The 19,624-nt window shown below is 43.6% G+C and overlaps 1 protein-coding gene across 1 annotated transcript in view; it reads left to right on the top strand.

Annotated features, from left to right (window-relative positions):
* The window catches only part of LOC149315449 (bactericidal permeability-increasing protein-like), a 31,695-nt gene extending 12,071 nt beyond the window's left edge, over positions 1-19,624 (top strand). Inside the window, exons 4-16 of the mRNA XM_089518434.1 lie at positions 346-468; positions 2,072-2,227; positions 5,135-5,198; positions 5,763-5,823; positions 5,920-6,011; positions 8,498-8,677; positions 12,067-12,126; positions 13,870-14,037; positions 14,800-14,888; positions 16,113-16,155; positions 16,783-16,843; positions 16,962-17,038; positions 18,566-19,624. Coding sequence (XP_089374560.1) covers positions 346-468; positions 2,072-2,227; positions 5,135-5,198; positions 5,763-5,823; positions 5,920-6,011; positions 8,498-8,677; positions 12,067-12,126; positions 13,870-14,037; positions 14,800-14,888; positions 16,113-16,155; positions 16,783-16,843; positions 16,962-17,038; positions 18,566-18,679 — 1,288 coding nt within the window. The 3' untranslated portion in view covers positions 18,680-19,624. The remainder of the gene's footprint in view (positions 1-345; positions 469-2,071; positions 2,228-5,134; positions 5,199-5,762; positions 5,824-5,919; positions 6,012-8,497; positions 8,678-12,066; positions 12,127-13,869; positions 14,038-14,799; positions 14,889-16,112; positions 16,156-16,782; positions 16,844-16,961; positions 17,039-18,565) is intronic.

The raw sequence follows: 19,624 nt of genomic DNA, 5'->3' as shown, positions 1-19,624 counted from the left end.
ATGTTCTCTCTAGGAATCTCTCTAGGTCCTCCAGTGAAGTTCTTCTAGAAGTTCACCATAGAGTTGTGCTGGAGAGCCTGGAAGGTCCTAGACAAAACACTTCTCTAGGCATTGGTAGGTCCTCCAGCATGACTTTACGATTAACGTCTGGCAGATGTTGACCACAGAGTTTCACTGGAGGGCCTGGAGATTCCTAGAGGGGTGTTATCTCAGGTAAAAAGAACAGCTTTTTTTATATTCGTGGTTTTCCCACATACATGGGGGTCCCTCACCCCTAATCCCAGCAAATGTGGAAGGACCACTGTAATCTGAAAGAAACATGTGACTCTTTCCTTCTTTTTTCAGGATCCAGATCAAGCATCTTCATGTAAACCACTCCACCGTTGCCTTCGTGGAGGGGAAAGGTCTCAGCCTCAACATCCAAAATGCAGAGTTCATGCTCAGTGGCACATGGAATCTGTCAACCAGGTTTGGATAAGGATTGCTTGCTTGTAAAGAGCCAGAGCTTGGGATTAATGAGTTGCAAGCAACATAATTACCTACAACTAGTCTTTGGGATTATTAAAATGTTTGCAAAGTTGAAAGACTTTGTGGGCAGGAGTGGGCAAAATCCATCCCTCTGGCACACAAGGCTTTCCATAGCTAAGAACCATTCAAAACATATAGAATCATAAAGATGACCCAAGGGCCATCCAGCCCAACCCCATTCTGCCATGCAATAATACACAACCCAAGCACTCCTGCCAGATAGGCATTCAGCCTCTGTTTAAAAACCTCCAAAGAAGGAGACTCCATCAGCCACAGAGGCAATCTATTCCTCCATCAAAAAACTCTTACAATTATTCCTAATGTTGGACAAGCCTTCCCCCCCCCCCCCGACCATAAGGAACGAGAGAGGATCAATGGACTCTTCTGGAAGCCTCCAGAAACAAACAGTGGTATCAATTTGGCACCAAGTGAGAACTTGGCTTCCCATTAAAGCCTTTGGGCCTCAATTGGCTTAACCAGTTTTAAATGGTCTGGGTTTTGTTTGGTACATTATTTGATATATTTTAAGTCTTTTAAAATTATTATTTACACTTTAAACTGACTTTATTGTAATCTGCCTTGAGATCTTCAGGTATAGGGCATAATATATATATACAGTACCAATATATATATATATATATATATATATTGTTGTTGTTGTTGTGTGCCTTCAAGTAATTTACAGCTTATGGTGACCCTAAGGTGAGTCTATCATGGGGCTTTCTTGGCAAATTTCTTAAGCGGGGGTTTGCTATTGCCATTGCCATTGCCATCGTTAGAGGCTCAGAGGTCAGCCAGTGGGTTTACTTGGCTGAGCCAGGATTTGAACCCTGGTCTCCAGAGTCCTGGTCCAATGTGCAAATCACTACACCATATTAGCTCACATATTGTGTGTGTGTGTGTGTGTGTACAAATAACCTGAGAGCCAGTGTGATGTAGTACAGACAGAGTGACCAGATGTCCCAACTGCAAAAGAGAACCCGGCACGGCAAAATGCAGGAAACTGAAGAAAGAGGTAGGACATTACCAAACCAAACCTAAAAACAGTGATATAAATGACAATCCATGCTTCTTAGTCATGCTCAAAATGGAGGACATTTTGGAATACCTCCTGGACAGAAGGCTGAAATGTAGGGCATGCCCTGGACCAGGAAGACCTCTGTTCACCCTGAGCACAGACTCTCCTCTTAGCCATGGCTGACCTTGGGCAAGCCATACTCTCTCAGCCTCAGCAAAGGCAAACTCAGCCCCAGCAAATCTTGCCAATGATCGATTCTACTTACGGTTGCTGTAAGCTGAAAATTACTTGAAGGCACATAACCACCACCACCAACAACTTCTTAATAGCAAACAAATAAATAAAGGAATAAAACAAAAGCATTTCGTGTGAGAATTATGACCCATTTGTCCAACAAAGCAAACCAGTATAAAAACCAACCAGTCCAGTTGTCCTCTCTATTCCATTGAGATCCTGTAATACTATCTCTCTGTTTGCTTCGCTATCAGCCTGATTTCAACTCTTAGCCTCTTTTTCTTCCTGCAGACATGAAACTGGCACTGTTGACATCAGCATAAAACAGCTCTCCCTTTTTACTCTCCTTGGACTGGACAGAGATGACCGAGGACGGCCAGACGTGTGGTATGCCGACTGCCATTCATCCATCAGAGACTTGGATGTGACATTCCATGGGCAGTCAAGGTAAGGATGCTCTTCTGTCTGTGAGTTTTCCTATGCATTACTTTACTCACTGGGTGACCTTGGGCAAGGGACCACAAGGGTCATCTACTCTAACCCCTTGTTATGCAAGGATACACAATTCAAGCCCTCCTAGAATCATAGAATCATAGACTTGGAAGAGACCCCAAGGGTCATCCAGTCCAACCCCCTTCTGCCATGCAGGAACTCTCAATCAAAGCATCCCCGACAGATGGCCATCCAGCCTCTGTTTAAAGACCTCCAAAGAAGGGGACTCCACTACACTCCGAGGGAGTTTGTTCCACTGTCGAACAGCCCTTACTGTCAGGAAGTTCCTCCTAATGTTGAGGTGGAATCTCTTTTCCTGCAGCTTGCATCCATTGCTCCATTGGGTCTTAGTCTCTGGAGCAGCAGGAAAAAAGCTTGCTCCCTCTTCAATATGACATCCCTTCAAATATTTAAACAGGGCTATCATATCACCTCTTAACCATCTCTTTTCCAAACTTAACATCACCAGCTCTCTAAGTCGTTCCTTATAAGGCATGGTTTCCAGACCCTTCACCATTTTAGTCACCCTCCTTTGAACACGCTCCAGTTTCTCTACATCCTTTTTGAATTGTGGGGCCCAGAACTGGACACAGGATTCCAGATGGGGCCTGGATGGACACAAAATCATTTCAGTCTGTACCTTCCAACTATCATGAACAATGTTTAAAGGCTATCCAAAGGTGGATAGTTGTACCTGTACATATAGAATCCTAGTGTTTGAAGAGATCCCAAGGGTCATCCAGTCCAACCCCATTCTGTCATGAAGGAACTCTCAAAGCATCCCTGACAGATGGCCATCCAGCCTCTGTTTAAAGGCCTCTGGGAAGGAGACTCCATCATTCTCCAAGAGAGTGTGTTCCAATGTCAAACACCTCTTACTATAAGAAGTTCCTCCTTATGTTGAGGTGGAATCTCAACCCTGAAAGTTCAGGGTTGATCTGTTTAAGGACCCATTATTTGTCATTTTGGCCATCCACAGGATCCTCAGCACTCTTCTCCAGCACCACATCTCAAATGGGCTTGTTTTCCTTCTGTCCCCTTTTTTCACTGTCCAGCTCATGGTGATAATAATAATAATAATAATAATAATAATAATAATAATAATTATTTATAGCCCGCCCAATCACAAGGAATCCAGGCGGGTTACAACAGTAAAAATAAAGATAATAAAATACAATACAATACAATAAATAAATAAAATACAATAAAATTAAAGAGAGCGTACATTCACAGTTAGGCTGATGGAAGTTGGGCCTCTCTTTTTAATTTCCTCCCAGGTCTGATGATGATGTCATGGAAGGAGGGCTCTTCTTCTTGAGGCAAGGATTTTATTTTAATTAATTTTAACTTAATTCTTCTCATTAAATTTAAGAGAAGAATTGGTGGACAGAGTGACATAAGTCACAGTAAATGGGGAGTAGAACTAGGTAGGGAAGGCCTGCTGGAAGAGATCCGTCTTAAGAGCCTTCTTAAAGGCTGTAAGAGTAGAAATGTCACGGATCTCCTTCGGCAGGTCATTCCATAGCTTCGGAGCTGCGATGGAAAAGGCCCTCTGGGTGATTGAAGTGAGCCTAGATTTTATTGGCTGAAGTAGATTCTTCCCCTTCGAGGACCTTAGAGTGCAGGACGGACAGTATGGAAGGAGGCCATCTTTTAAGTATTCTGGACCCAAGCCATGTAGGGCTTTGAAGGTAATCACCAACACCTTGTACCTTGCCCGGAAACTAATTGGCAGCCAGTGAAGGGATTTCAAAACCGGTGTTATGTGGTCGGTACGACGAGTACCTGTAATTAACCTGGCTGCCATATTTTGTACAAGTTGAAGTGATGGTGCCTTGGACGATTTAGTGCTCAGTTGTACATCTTTACTCTTTAGGATCTTGTCTCGTTCTTTCATGGCTGCTCTTTCCATTCCTCATCTTCTTCTTATTTCTTGACTGCAGTTACTATTCTGATCAATGTTTCATCGTACTGCATATATTTTAACTGCTTTGCAGGAATTAAAGGCACAGATGCTGGCCTCCACAATCTGGATAGCTTTACATCCTAGAGATGCTTGGGGAATATATGACCCAGAAAATGTAGAGAGCTCCATTTGTAAATGAGCTGATGTCTGGAGAAGTCTAATCGCTCTCCTTTTGCAAAAAAGCAAGGTTGATCTTCTTCCCATCTCACCTGGGAAAATTGTTATCTGGGGCTGGGTTTCTTCTACAGAGAGTGCCTTGCTAAAACCTTCCAATGTGAGAGGAACATCACCCAGGCTAATGACTGGAATCCTCTTGGTGTTTTACACATTAGTAGGCTCCCCTACAGCAACAGTTGCGCATTTGTATCCAAAGCACACAGACTATTCAGTTCAAGGTTGTGGAAGTGGAATTTTGCACATGGTGCAATTGCACACAGATTAACAGGGTGCATGGACAGAGTCTCTGTGTGTTGTTTGCCTTCCATCTTATGGTGACCCTAAGGAACCCTATCATCAGGTTGTTTTGGCAAGATTTGTTCAAAGGAGGTTTGCCATTGCCATCCTCTGAGGCTGAGAGCATGTGGCTTGACCAAGGCCACCAGTGGGTTCCATGGCTGAGCGGGAATTGAACCCTGGTCAACAAAGTCATAGTTAATGCGCATAGCACATTGCATATGGATGCACATTATGCAGAAAGAGAGACACACATATTTGGTATTGCAATTCACTATTGGGGTGGTATTGTGTAACTGTGAGCATAATGTTCCACTCGGCTCCTCAGTGTTGGATTTCAGCCTTTATTTTGCTACACATTTTCTTAGGTTAGCTCTTAGGAAACATCATATAGGTTGAGGCTGTGCTGTAGATTTCGCTGATGTTTCTTCTCTTTCCCACAGCTGGCTGTACAATATCTTTGTGACTGGTCTCAAGGGGATGCTGCGATCAGAAGTCAACAAAGAAGTGAGATTTTCAGCATTTAATGTAGATTCCTCCTCTCAGAACATCATGATCTGAAGGAGAATAGCTGGTTGTTATTGTTGTGGCATGCCTTCAAGTAACTTCTGACTCATGGCAACCCTACGGCAACCCTATCATGGGGTTTTCATGGCAAATTTCTTCAAAGGGGTGTGTGCCATTGCCATCCTCTGAATGGGTGTCACTTACCAAGGTCACCCAGCGATTATGCGATTTTTCCAGGACATTCATGGGATAAACTCCCGATCTCCTTTGTGTGATAAACTCCTTAGAGTGGTGTCAAATGGCATTGTTTTGACAGTGTAGCTCAATGATTCCCAAACTTTGATCTTCCAAATGTTTTGGACTCCACACCCCAGAATTCCTGATTGTTGACCCAGCTGGCTGAGGGTTCTGGGAAGTGAAGTTCAAAACATCTGGAGAACCAGAGTTTGGGGACCAGTGGTGTTAGATGCACCCTTGGACTGGATGCAGCCCTTAAGGCTTGTCCTTTTTCCATTGCCATCCTAATCTTTGACATAAAATATGTTGAATTCTCTTTACTTCTAGCTGTGTGCTGAAGTTGAAAGAGGAATCTACGAACTGGCGCACAGCCTGAGAACTATGAGAGGTGAGCATGACTGTCAGGAATTTCTGGATGTTGTTGTGCTTTTCTGGAGATCGTCCCTGGTCTTTGAATTTCCTTTTTCTCTCTTTCCTTCTCCAGTCTCTACCCAGATTGACTCCCTTGCTGCGATTGACTACTCCTTGGTGAACAAGCCAGATGTTGGTGTGGATCGATGCGATGTGGACCTCAGGGTAAACAGACACTCTACCTTCTTGTCCTCTAACTTTCGCAGGCTGCGTCTGCACTGCAGAAATAATCTGGTTTTACACCACTTTAACTGCCTTGGATCAATGCTATGGAATTCTGGGAATTGTAGTTGATTGTGGCACCAGCACTCTGGTGATGAAGAAGGAAACCGCAATGATTAATGTGTTGAACTTGCACAATCAAAATGGAAATTAATAATGTGCATTTTTTTTAAATTTAAAGCTTTATTGGATTAAAAGAAACATAAAGAACATAGACCAATAATAATAACAATAATAATAATAATAGGATTTATTTATATGCCGCCCAATAACTGGGAATCCGGGCGGCTTACAACACAGGGGATAATAGGCTTACAATCTAAAAGACACAACACAAAAGGAGAAGGGAATGGTGAGGGGGGAGAGGATCAGATCCAGCAGCTTCTCTCCCTCTGAGGCCTGGACCATGGCAGATGGAGCGGAGGGAGGGCTCTTCTTCTTCAGGCTAGCCCTGATGGAGCGGGGCCAGCCTATTCTCTCCCTCACAGGCCGAAGCATGACGGTTATGGAGGGAGCAGCCTCTTTCTTCATGCTAGCCCTGATGGAGCTGGGCCAGCCTGCTCTCCCCCTCATAGGCCGAAAGATGACTGTTAAGGAGGGAGGAGCCTCTTTCTTCAGGCTAGCCCTGATGGAGCTGGGCCAGTCTATTCTCTCCCTCACAGGCCGAAGGATGACGGTTATGGAGGGAGCAGCCTCTTTCTTCAGGCTAGTCTTGATGGAGCTGGGCCAGCCTACTCTCCCCCTCATAGGCCGAAAGATGACTGTTAAGGAGGGAGCAGCCTCTTTCTTCAGGCTAGCCCTGATGGAGCTGGGCCAGTCTATTCTCTCCCTCAGAGGCCGAAGGATGACGGTTATGGAGGGAGCAGCCTCTTTCTTCAGGCTAGTCCTGATGGAGCTGGGCCAGCCTACTCTCCCCCTCATAGGCCAAAAGATGACTATTAAGGAAGGAGCAGCCTCTTTCTTCAGGCTAGCCCTGATGGAGCTGGGCCAGCCTACTCTCCCCCTCATAGGCCGAAGGATGACAGTTATGGAGGGAGCAGCCTCTTTCTTCAGGCTAGTCCTGATGGAGCTGGGCCAGCCTACTCTCCCCCTCATAGGCCAAAAGATGACTATTAAGGAAGGAGCAGCCTCTTTCTTCAGGCTAGCCCTGATGGAGCTGGGCCAGCCTACTCTCCCCCTCACAGGCTGAAGGATGACTGGTAATGGAGGGAGGAGCCTCTTTCTTCAGGCTAGTCCTGATGGAGCTGGGCCAGCCTATTCTCCTCCTCACAGGCCAAAAGATGACTGTTATGGAGGGAGCAGCCTCTTTCTTCAGGCTAGTCCTGATGGAGCTGGGCCAGCCTACTCTCCCCCTCAACGGCCGAAATGCAAAATACAAAACATTTACATAAACACTTATAGACACATATGGCCATCCATCTACTTTGTGACAAACATAGACAAAACTACAAGTATACAACAACATCTACAAACAACTTAAAAATAAAGACCTCCAAATTTATAATAATGGCTATTTTAATCTTATACGAATTTTCTCTTAACTAAAATTTAAGTTTTACAACAATTCTACTGTTCTTTATATTTAAACATATTTCTCTTTTAGCTTTTGGATTGGAATTATTTTCGTATTGCTGTATATTTAGTTTTGTACATTTATGCCCAGTGTTCAAAATTATATCATTTTTAGCTTTTGATTTCATATTACAATTCTTTCATAACGGAACAAAGTACATGCATCAAATACAAAGACCACAGTTTAATATCTTATAAATTTGTCCTTTCCCAATTATATTGCTCTTTTTATTCCCAGAGGTGTTCTTTCAGGGGTAGCCCTGTAAATAGCTCCTGAATAATGCGCATAATTTTTAATAATTTGCATACTATGCCAATTCTTTGCCCAGATATGAGAGACTGGACTATGGCAACCCTACTAAGGTGATTCCACAAATTTCATATGGTTTTCTTATGTGAGGATTCTGAAACAGAGGTCTGTTCTTCATTGCAGAAATAATGCAGTTTAACACCGCTTTAACTGCCATGGCTCAATGCTATGGAACCCTGGGATCTGTAGTTTGTTGTGGCACTAGAGCACTCTGACAAAAAAGGCTAAATATCTCACAAAACTACAAACCGCACAATTCCATAGAATTGAGCCATGGCAGGTAAAGCAGTGTCAAGCTGCACTATTTCTGCAGTGCCGATGAAACCAAAGCCTACAACACCAGTCTCCCATCTGACTACTAACCAGGGCTGGCCCTGCTTAGCTTCCAAGATCAGATGGGATCTGGTGCCCCACTTTTCCAGATATCTTCTCTGAGCTTTATTACCCAGTTCTTTCTTCTCAATGAAAGAGAGGGAGAAAGAAGCCTACTGTGAACGTGTGATGTATAGTCCCTGACTTAACCATTCTTCCTTCTTGTGCCTTTCAGGGTGAATTCTTCCCAGTTAGGAAATTCTTTGTACATGCTCTTCTCCCGGTTCCTCCTTTCCACCTGCCCAACCAGTCGGACTCCATGCTCCTCCTGGCGATCTCCGATTTCATCCTCGACTCAGCCGCTTCTGTGTATTTCAAGGCTGGAGTGCTATGGGTGAACATCACAGATAATATGGTAGGGCCACATGGATAAGAGCAGCGGGAATATCTTAGGGCTGGATGCTGGATCAATCCAAAGGTTCCTCTAGTCCTGTTTCCCACAGTGGCCCTCTGAATAGAAAGGCATGAGAGCAACCAAATTGTCCATCCCAAACCCAAACCATCTGAAGGCCTTCGTTGCTGTGGCACCTCAGATAGAGAAGACCCTAAGGCATCAATGTGGGTGTTTTTCCAGTGCCACATTAAAAGGGCTTTTCACTAGCACTTTTGAGGCTAGTTGGTTTAATCCAAACCTGTCCATGGCTGCTTCTGCACTGCAGAATTAATACACTTTGACACTGCTTTAACTGCCGTGGCGCCATGCAAACCCGCTCTGAACAAATCTTGCCAAGAAAACTCCATGATAGGGTTGCCTTAGTGTTGCCATAAATTGAAAACAACTTGAAGGCACATAACGATCACAACAGTCCTCCACCACAGAGCTCCAGACCAGTGCTCTTCCCCTTTAAATCTTTTTTGCAGGGCAAAGAAGCCAGGGTAGCATAGCGGTTTGAGTGTTGAGTGACTCTGGAGACCAGGGTTCGAATCCCAGCTCAGCCATGAAGCCCACTGGCTGACATTGGGCTGTTCACACTCTCTTCACCTCAGAGGATGGCAATGACAATCCCCCTCTGAAGAAACTTGCCAAGAAACCCCCCATACTTTAGGGTTGCCATAAATCAGAAATAACTTGAAGGCACACAGCAGCAGCAACAACAACAACAAACGGGGCAAAGAATATTCAATGAACTACTAGTCTGATCCACGTTTTAGAGGAGCTCCTTGAAAATTTTGTTGCTGCATTTAGTTTTCTTCTACCTGAGAGCTTTCCCTGGATGTAGGAATGCATCTACACTATAGAAATAATGCAATTTGACACCTCTTTAAGTGTTGTAGCTCCATCCTATGGAATCCTGGGATTTGTAGTTTTACAAGGTGTTTGGCCCTTGTAAATGCCATAGCAGTTAAACTGCCATGGCAGTCAAAGTGGTTGCATTATTTCTACCATGTAGAAGCCCCCAGAGGTCTGGACTGCCCCCAGTTTGGAGTAAAACCCAGAACAGATTCAGTTCAGCCTTGACATAGAAACCAGGGGCCCTGACTGCTTTTTCCCAGACTGCCACATGGCGTCTAGCTCTGCACATTTGCTTAGAAAGGCTTTGGATTTCAGCCGACTTCAAAGCTCTACTCACTGAGCAAATGACTGATAGGCTGATTGCATTTTTAAACCAGCTGCCAACCAAAGTTCTCTGGGTGCTGTATAATCTATTGAAAACACAAACACTGCAGTAACACAAATAAAACCATGAGTAAAGAAGCAGAATACACATCCCAGACCAAAGCTGCAGCACAGAATGGAACACTTTGCCATATCAAACCAAACTGAGCTGTAGGATAAAAATGGGAAGGAGCAGAGGTACTGGCACAGGTCTTAAAATGCCTGGAATATACAAAGGTCCTCCAGTTGGTGCTGAGAACAGAACTCAGGTGCCAGGCGAGTCTCTCTGTGGTGGGCATTCTGCACATGGCAAGGCCGTCTCCAAAAAAGTCCTGTCTTGTGGTCTTATGATTGTATGTGGAAGTATCTGTAGGGGCATGCGGTGGTTTGCGCTCAGCATTGATTGCAAAAACTCTATGATTTTGTGACAGATGGCTATCCAGCCTCTATTTAAAAACCTACAAAGAAGGAGACTCCACCACCCTCTGAGATAGCAAGGTATTCCACTGTCACAGCATCTTCCTAATGCTGAGGTGGAATCTCTTTTCCTGTAGTTTGCATCCATTGCGCCACGTCCTATTCTCTAGAGCGTCAGAAAACAAGCTTGCTTCCTCCTCAATATGACACCCCTTCAAATACATAAACAGAACTACCATAGCAATCTTCTCTTCTCAAGCTAAACATCCCCAGCTCCCTAAATCACTCCTCATAGGGCTTGGTGGGGTTTTTTAGACCTCATACCGTTTTGGTTTCCCTCCTCTGGACATCCTCCAGCTTGTCCACATCCTTCTTGAATTGTGGTGCCCAGAACTGGACACAGAGTTCCTTTGGACCATCTGCCCTTTCTCAGCCTCAGTGGCTCCTGTCTGCCATATGGGAGATACCGACTTCACCTGACAACATGGGTTAGAAACATGTAGCCCTCCAGATGTGGTTGGATTGCAGCTACTAGCATTCCTCACTATTAGCCCTGCTGGCTACTGGGAGCTACAATCCAAGAGCATCTGGAGGGCCACTTGATTCCCATCCCTGCCTTGCAGGGTTGTGAGGATTACATTTAGACAGTATACAAAGGGATCTTGTAGCACCTTTGAGACTAATTGAAAGAAAGAAGTTGTTAGCATGATCTTTTGTACCTTGAGCATACATCGCTATGAAAGCTCATGCTACCAATGTCTTTCCTTCAGTTAGTGCTACAAGATCTCTTAGTGTATTGATTTTCCTGACTGACATGGCTATGTCTTTGAATTCTACATTTAGATAATGTTTGCGAAACATTTCAAATCCTTAAAAATGCTATAAAATAACCAAAATCTATGTGTGCCTTATGCATACAGAAGTTCCCTTATGGAAGAGATTGGACAAGTGTAGCTTGAAGAAGAGAAGACTGAGAGATGACATAATAGCTATCTTTAAATATCTGAAGGGATGTCATGTAAATGTTGGAGCAAGCTTGTTATCTGCTGCTCCAGAGACTAGAACACAAAACAATGGATTCAAATTTCAAGAAAAGAGATTCCAGTAAACATTAGGAAGAACTCCTTGACTGTTTGACAGTGGAACAGATTGCCTCAGAGTGCAGCGGACTCTCTATCTTTGGAGGTGTCTAAACAAAACTTGGTAGGCCATTTCTCAGGAATGCTTTCGTTGTGTATTCCTGCAAAGCAGGGGCTTGGATTAGATGGCCCTTGGTGTCCTTTCCATAGTCTCTAAGAGCCTATGATTTTTATCTCATGCAGACTTTTGATTCAAGACTGCAGAAGCCAAGTTCCACATGTGATGCCATTGCAGATGGTTATGTGTTGCATACAGCTGTGTAGAGGTGTGCATGTGCATTGCCCACAGATGCACAATCTTCATTGTGCACAGGTGAATAATGTAGATTGCACATGCAGATGTAAATGAATGTTGGATTGTAGAACGTGATAGTTTACTAACTAGGTGCATTCAAACATCACATAACTTGGTGAGCATAAAGTTATAGCTTGTTAGTGTGGGATCTCAGCATAGTACATTGCTTGGAAATGTTACCTTTTTGGATTGCGACTCCCAGAATCCCTCTGTCAACATGGGCAGTTCAGGGAGTTATACTCCAAAAAGTTGACTTCTGCTGTCCATTTTTAAAGAAAGTGTGTGTTTTGTTTCAGATTCCAAAAGGTGTTCACTTCCGCCTCCACACTAAGAACATGGGGATGCTCATACCAGAAGTAAGTACGGAAAAATGAGAAGGCCGGCAGAGTCTCGGATAAATTTTGTATTTGAGGGAAAGGAGAATGATTTAAATGCCTCCTCCATCTCTTTTCTAGGGCCTCAAAATGGAGCTATGAAATATTTATGAAATGTTTTCCCTTTTGGAATGCTGAGCGAAGTATTTTTTAGAGCATAGTTTTACAAATTATATTGTGACAGCCAATTCGCGCAGCTGGAGATCTGAGATCCGGGATTAATCTATTGTAACATTAATGAGACGCCAGCGTTTGACAAGATTAGTAATCAAGCAATATTCTTTGGATAATGGAAGCGCGTTTTCAAACATTGCAGAAAACAGAATATCAGGGAGGAGGGCTGTTTTTGTTGTTGAAGAGTGCAATTCTTCTATTGTACATCTTATATAGCCTTGGACTCTTCTTATTATTTGGTTGCCTCCCGTTCCTTCTCCACTGGAGAAATAACTCAGTTGAGCACCGCTTTAACTGCCCTGGCTCAAGGCTATGGAATTCTGGGAGTTGGAGTTTGTTGTGGGCCCCAAACCTTGCCAAGAAACTCACCTCAGGGTTGCCATAGGTCAGAAATGACTAGAAGGCACACAGAAGTAAGATATCTTTACTCAGCCAACAAAAAGGCGCCCAAATGCATTTGCAAAATTGGTTTCATTGACACAAAAATGATTTGGGGATGAGGGAATCACGCAGGTTGAAAAGCTCATTTCGGTTCATGCCAACCATCTGTTTTCTGAGGCTCATGAAATGGAGCTATAGATTTTTTAGACAGTGATTCTGATTAGAGGAATAAATCTGCTGTGTTGGCATTTTTCAATAATATTTTAATTACTGGGATGAAGTAATACATAAATCAGTGTGGATTCAGAACAGCTAGACTAGCTTTGGATAATTCTGCACTTTCAAAGAAATCCAATTTGCTTTAGCTGATTTTCCCAGCATATGCATTCACCTTTACATTACAATGATGTGTTTTTTTCTGATTTCTTTCTCTAAAACAGTGGTTTCCCCCCCCTGGGTTTTCTTTTCTGCTTCTTCTGGTAGCCATAATGCTGTTTCCAAGTCCAAAGAATGAAACCATCTTCACTATGGTGCAGATTATTTTCATTTTGAAGAAGTCAGGGCCTGGATGCGTGGCATAAACAGGTTTCACTGATCTGATACCCTCCAGATATGTTGGCTACAACTTCCACCTTCATGACTTGCTGCGTCACCATCCATTCCAATTATTATTATTATTATTATTATTATTATTATTATTATTATTATTTCTTGCGCGCCTCTCCCTGTGGACTGAGATGGGGAACAGCAACAAGTCAACAATGAACATCATCAGTTAAAGCACATTAATTAAAGCATGCAACAGTTTAAAGGGACAAATAAAGCATACGCATTTTAAAACTACCCACTTTTAAAATTCATAATCTAAATTCACAATTTAAAAATCATCTGGATAAGCCTGCCAGAAAAGATTAGTATTCAATGCTGTTTTAAATTTGTGTATTCAGCAGTCGAATCTCTTCCAGCGGGCCATTCCACAGTCTAGGGACAGCTGAAGAAAAAGTGCTCTGGCTGACAATTGCCAGCCTAGTCTGGGCTCACTAAAGTAAATGTCTACTTGAGGACCCAGGTGTATGGGGCAGTTTTTATGGGAGGAGGCGATCCTGTAGGTAACCTGGAGCCAAACCTGGACCCAAATCATTTAGATGCCTCTCTTTTTCTCATCTCCAGCTGAAGATGCATTTCCCAGATATGGCCATGGAGGTTCTCCTTGCTGCCCGAAAGCAACCTGTGTTCAGCTTCCATCCTGGCGGTCTTGACACAACCATCTTTGGGTCTGCCGAGTTCTTTGTTGTTCTGCCAAATGCCAGACGGGTCTCTGTCTTCCTACTAAATGTCGTAAGTGCCAAATTAGAGATGATGATGGAAAGAGGCTCTTTCTTGGGGTGGTGCTCTAGTTTGCATTCCTTGAAAGTGGGCTAAGTAGTGGTGAACTGTGTGCAAAGTTACTTTAATAGACCTTCTGCTACTGCTGTTTAAAGTCTATAAGGTTTTTGTGTCATATGCATGCATAGGTTCCCCTATGGAAGTGGCTGAACATTTTTGTCTGATGTGCAACAACACCCACATTCCATTCAAAGTTGTGGGAATGCAGATGCACATGCAAAACCACATTCAACTGTGCATGCAGTTGTGCACCCAATTGCACAGATGTGCCATTCAGTAAAAGGCCATAATACAATCAGCACACAACAAGGCATGCATAGATTTATATGACATAACCTTGGGGCCCTTTCATGCTACACAGTTATAGTGCTGTGGTTTCACTTCAACTGCCATGGCAACATCCTATGGAATCCTAGGGTTTGTAGTTTAGGAAAGGGCATGGAGAATACTCAGCCAGAGAGCTCTAGGCCCTCACCAGACTACAAACCCCAAGTTGCAGCTGTGGCAGTTAAGGTGAAATGATAGTGCTATAACTCTGAAGTGTGAAAGGGCTCCTGATATAAAATCTTGGTCCTTGTGCCCCGTTTGTGGGCTTCCCCTTGACCAGTAGCAGTGAAGGGGCAGAAAGATATTGTTATGGACTTTTGGTCTGGCATGCCAAGACACTTTCTTTTAGGAGAAATCCATCTGAGTACACTCTTCTTTGGCCAACAGTACATCAGCCTCACAGGACAAGTTTATCTCGAAGAAGTCAAATCTGAGAATTCTCTTGGCAAGGTTGGCGGCTCGTTGGCCATGAAAAAGTGAGTCGCATTCTGATTTTGGGGTCTATTTCTTCTCCAGGAAATCTAACACTCACTTGGAGTGCTTCCTCTTAAAGATCTGAACATGGAATAGCCATGTTTTCTTCAATGCACCATTTCTACAGGGATACCCCACATATTGTGGCCTTTGAATAGTTCTCCTCCTCCTCTACTTCTTCCCCATGCATTTCATTTTTCTTTTAAAATCTCAGAGCAGAATTAATCTCATATTATTGATGGAATTATTTGTATTTCTACTATGCCTTTCCATTTAGAAATTTGACTGACTCCCTTCTAAATGCCATCTAAGTCAGACTTTGGGGAAGTAACATTAACATCTGGGCATGCTTTCTGGGGGGTTTGGGGATCTGACATCTCCCAGAAGTGAATATTCCCAAACTCTGGCCTACAGCAGTGTGTGCTTTACACATCTTGTGGCCATGCCCATATATTCCATAACCTTCTGGATTGGAAAACAAAGGACTGGAATATCACAGATCCAGATCCATCATGACCATTCTGTCTTTTGGAGAGGCTTTCACATGGGCAAAGCTTGGGAAAGTGATTTTTTGGAGTTCAATGATTTGCCCAATGTCCAGTGGGCTTCCAAGACTGAGGAGGGATTTGAACCCAGGTCTCCCAGAGTCCTAATCTGACATTCACTACACTATGCTGGTTTTCTCATTGTGAGGATCCCTTTCTGAACTTCCTGGCATGTGAAAAATATGATCTGCCACCTCCAGATGCCACTGGATACTGTTAAACAGCAATTACTGGAGGTTTCCATAGAATCATAGAATTGGAGGATTTGCCCAAGGTCTTCTAATCTAACTCATGCCATGCAGGATTACACAGGTAAAGCACTCCCAAGAGATACCCTCCAACCACTGTTTAAAGACCTCCAAAGAAGGAGAGTCCACAGCCTTCCAAGGCAGCTTATTTACTGTCCAACAATTTCATGTTGGTAAATTCATTCTGGATTCTAGTGTGAACTTTAAGGGGGATGTCTAAGGTGAAAACCCTATTATGAGGATAGCATTCAGCACCATAGGTAGATCTTTCAAGTTCAAATACAGGCCTGGAGCACTTTTGCTGCATGGAAGCACCAGCTGCCACCAACAGTAATAGCCATTCATCTGGAAACATCCTATAGTGCTGTGGTTTCCAAAGGACATAAACATGTCCCTGACTTTTCTCTCTCTCCCCAACCTTTGTGTCCAATAGGTTTCACCTGGAGTTGGAGAAGTCCAACATTGGAGATATTAAGGTGAGTGGGGCAGAGCCTGAGTGGAGTGGAAGGGATAAGGCAAACTGCTAAAATGTGACCTGCTAATTACTGACATCGTAGGAATGCAGAGACAGAATGCTTCCGGATTTTTACATTGGAGTGGATGAGAACTCAAACATGACAGTTCTTTATGGCAGAACCACATTTTGATTTCCCACAAGGGCACTGAAGCCCCTTCAGATAATATGGGTCAGTGTGTTAGGCAGGCTTAGTTTCTCTTATGGAAACTGTTGGACATTTTTATCCAGGGCTTAACATCTGCATTCCTTTCAAAGGCTGTAGAAGTGGAGTTGTGGATGAAGTGCCATTGCACATTCAGGTATGCATTGCACATGGCTGTACACTTGTGTCTTGTCTCAGTTGCGTAACATTTCCATTCAACCCAAGGATTGCGTAACACAATCAATGTGTACCACCACATGCAGAGCTTTATGCCATGCTGCCCTGTGTAGAATCTTAATCATTGCCATCTTCTGCTTTGTCTAATGCTAGAACTTCATTCCAGGGAACATGCATCCAGTCAGACAGACTATATGGCCCTGGCAGACCTCTCTTTGCTCCATACCCTTTGCACCTGCTCACTTTAGCCCTCTTTGTGTCATACAGGTGATGCATCTGGAGAAGCTCCTGAAATTATTTAGCCCGTTGGCATTATCGAAGGTCAACAGTGAGTCTGGAATGATTTTGTCCTTATTAAGAATGTTCATTGCACCTTTTCCCCTTCTGTGGGTGGATGACCAATGCTTCTTTTTCTCTCCTCATGGCCATTCTTTGTATTTCTTTAGGGAACCTTAAGAGAGGAGTGATTCTTCCCAGCATCGGTGGTGCTAGTGTGATGAATCCCAAAGTTACAATGCATGAGGTATTTGCTTAAAGAGAAAGAGACGGAGCAGGGTTTCAGCCTTGTCTGCAAACCTGGGGTTGCTTTGATCCCCTGCCTCCCTTTCTGAGACTGTTGTTGTTGTTGTTGTTGTTGTTGTTGTTGTTTGCTGTCAAATCAGTTTATGGTGACATTTTAAATGAGAGATTTCCAAGAGGCCCCATCACCCACAGCCCTGCTCAGGGCCTTTTTACACTACATTCCATTTTAAATGGCATCCTGTGGTTTCGTCGTATGTATTCCTGAAATTTATAGTTTAGGGAGCAGTATTTAAAAAACACAGCCAGAGACTTCAAACACCTCACCAAAGTGTAAATCCAAGGACCCCATAGAATGTGGCCATGACAGTTACAGTGAAAACATAGTGCTATAATGGTGTAGTGTGAAAGGGCCCCAAGTCTTGCAAAGTCAGGGCAGACAATGGCTTCCTTTGTTGATTCAATCCATCCACATTGTTCCCATCCTCTTTTCCTATTGTCTTGCACTCTACCCAGCATTAACATCTAGAGAGCCATGCAATCCCCAACCCTAAACCAGAAAAGTGAAAATTGTGCAGTTGCTTGGAGTCTCTACACCCCCAAACACAAAGTAGCATATTTTGCAAAGGAAAGATACGTGGGATCTAGACATTTTGCCAGTCACTGTTTGCACATTAGCATTCTATGGAATAATGTGAGCCAGGTCATAATTATACACAGTTGGTAATCATGCCTGCAATAATTGGTCCCCCCACTCACTTCATGGTTATAAATGCTTTTAGGGAATAAAAGAAGCAATTTTTTTTAAAAAAAATATCCCAAATTATAGAATCCTGGAGTTGGAAAAGACCCCAGTCTCACCCCTTTCTGTAACAAAAAGCCATCCAGCCTTTGTTTAAAAACCTCCAAAGAAGGAGACTCTGCCACCCTCCACGGAAGCATCATATTTCTACTACTGAAATTCTTCCTAAGGTTTAAGTGGAATCTCTTTCCCTGTAGATTGAATCAGTGGCTCCATCTCCCAGTCTCTTGAGCAGCAGAAAAGAAGCTTGCTCCATCCTCAAATATGACACCCCTTCAAATATATAAATATGGTTATCATGTCACCCCTTAAGCTTCTTCTCTCCAGGCTGAACATACCCCAGAGCTTCCTAAGCTGCTCCTCACAGGACCTCAACATTAGGAGGAACTTCCTGACCATAAGACCTGTTTGACAGTGGAATATGATCTCCCAAAGAGTGATGGAGTGTCATCCTTTGGAGGTTTTTAAGCTGGTTTTAAGCAGAGACTGGATGGCCATTGGTCGCAGGGGGTGCTTTGAGTCTGTGTTCCTTCATGGCAGAATGCAGTTGGAGTGGAATGGGGTCTCTTCCAACTCTAGGATTCTGCAATTCACATCTTTGTTGAATTGTGGTGCCCAGAACAGGACACAGTATGTCAAGCAAAAGATCGATTTCAAAGCTGACAAAAGCTCTAAAAACGGAGAGAGGAACAATGTAGAATCTTATTATCTTGGTTTTCCTGTCCACAGGGCTACATGCAAATAGCAACAGACCTGCATCTTCAGCTCCCCCCAACTTCCACCTCAAGGCCGAGTACTGAAGAGTCTCCTTCCACAACAGACACCTGGGTAGTGATTGATTGACTTCTGATGGGGCTGAGCAGAGCTACGTCCCTATGGGCCTTCCTTGGAACTGTTATGGGCCTGCTTCGTGGTGGCTCCTCACATGACAGAAGTATCAACTGCAAGCCTCCCCTTTGCTAACACATCTGTTGCTGCCACTTCTGTGACATTCATGCAGTGACACGGAGATGCTAAAGAAATGTGATTTTCTCTGTCTCCAAATGAAAAGGCAGAACCTGTTCCGAAGTGAGTGACCATAATGGTTTCACAGCGACGTATATGCCAGTGCCATCACCATCATGCATCCTCCTGACTCTCCTAAATACTGCACTATGGGAATGCTACAAATATCACCTTCCCCTCTCCCAATAATTACTGGGGACAATAAGTTCCAATGCAGAAGCATCTTTTCACAATTGTTTTAAAGGAGGGGAAGAGTTTTCCCTAATTTTGCTGTGACTTTTGAGTTTAGCACCTCGTCTAGACATATCCAGCCTTGCTCTAGGTCTGTACCAGTAGGATGACTGTATAAATGTTTTTTTGTCTTGTTGCAGCTATGCAGCCTGCCCACTGGTCTGTCAGAGGACTTGGGGATACTCTGCTACTCCAACATGCCATTAGAAAAAATTGCACTACTGCAGCAAAATGTAGTCGTAATATGGAGGTGTTTCTGCCCAGCATTGTAGCTGCCCAGCCTTTTCCTGTGCATTCCCTTCTGTTCCCTCCCTGGTTTTCTGGGATTGCATCCACACTGCAGAAATAATCTGGTTCGACAACACTTTAACTGCCATGGCTCAGTGCAATTAAATTCCAGGAAGTGTAGTTCGCTGTTGCAATCCAACAACATCTGGAGCCCCCACCTCTGATTTAGAGCAAAGATTTGAAAGGTCATGTGGGTGAGGCCTATGAAATGAGCCCAACTTGCCTTCCTTATTCAGAATGGAGGTGTTTCCCTCTTTTTTTGTA

The sequence above is a fragment of the Sceloporus occidentalis genome, unplaced genomic scaffold (genome assembly GCF_023333645.1).
Source record: "Sceloporus occidentalis isolate IW3139 unplaced genomic scaffold, rSceOcc1.0.p SCAF_3, whole genome shotgun sequence".
Classification (NCBI taxonomy): domain Eukaryota; kingdom Metazoa; phylum Chordata; class Lepidosauria; order Squamata; family Phrynosomatidae; genus Sceloporus; species Sceloporus occidentalis.
Note: the sequence above shows the minus strand (reverse complement) of the source record. Positions and strands in the feature narration are given on the sequence as shown.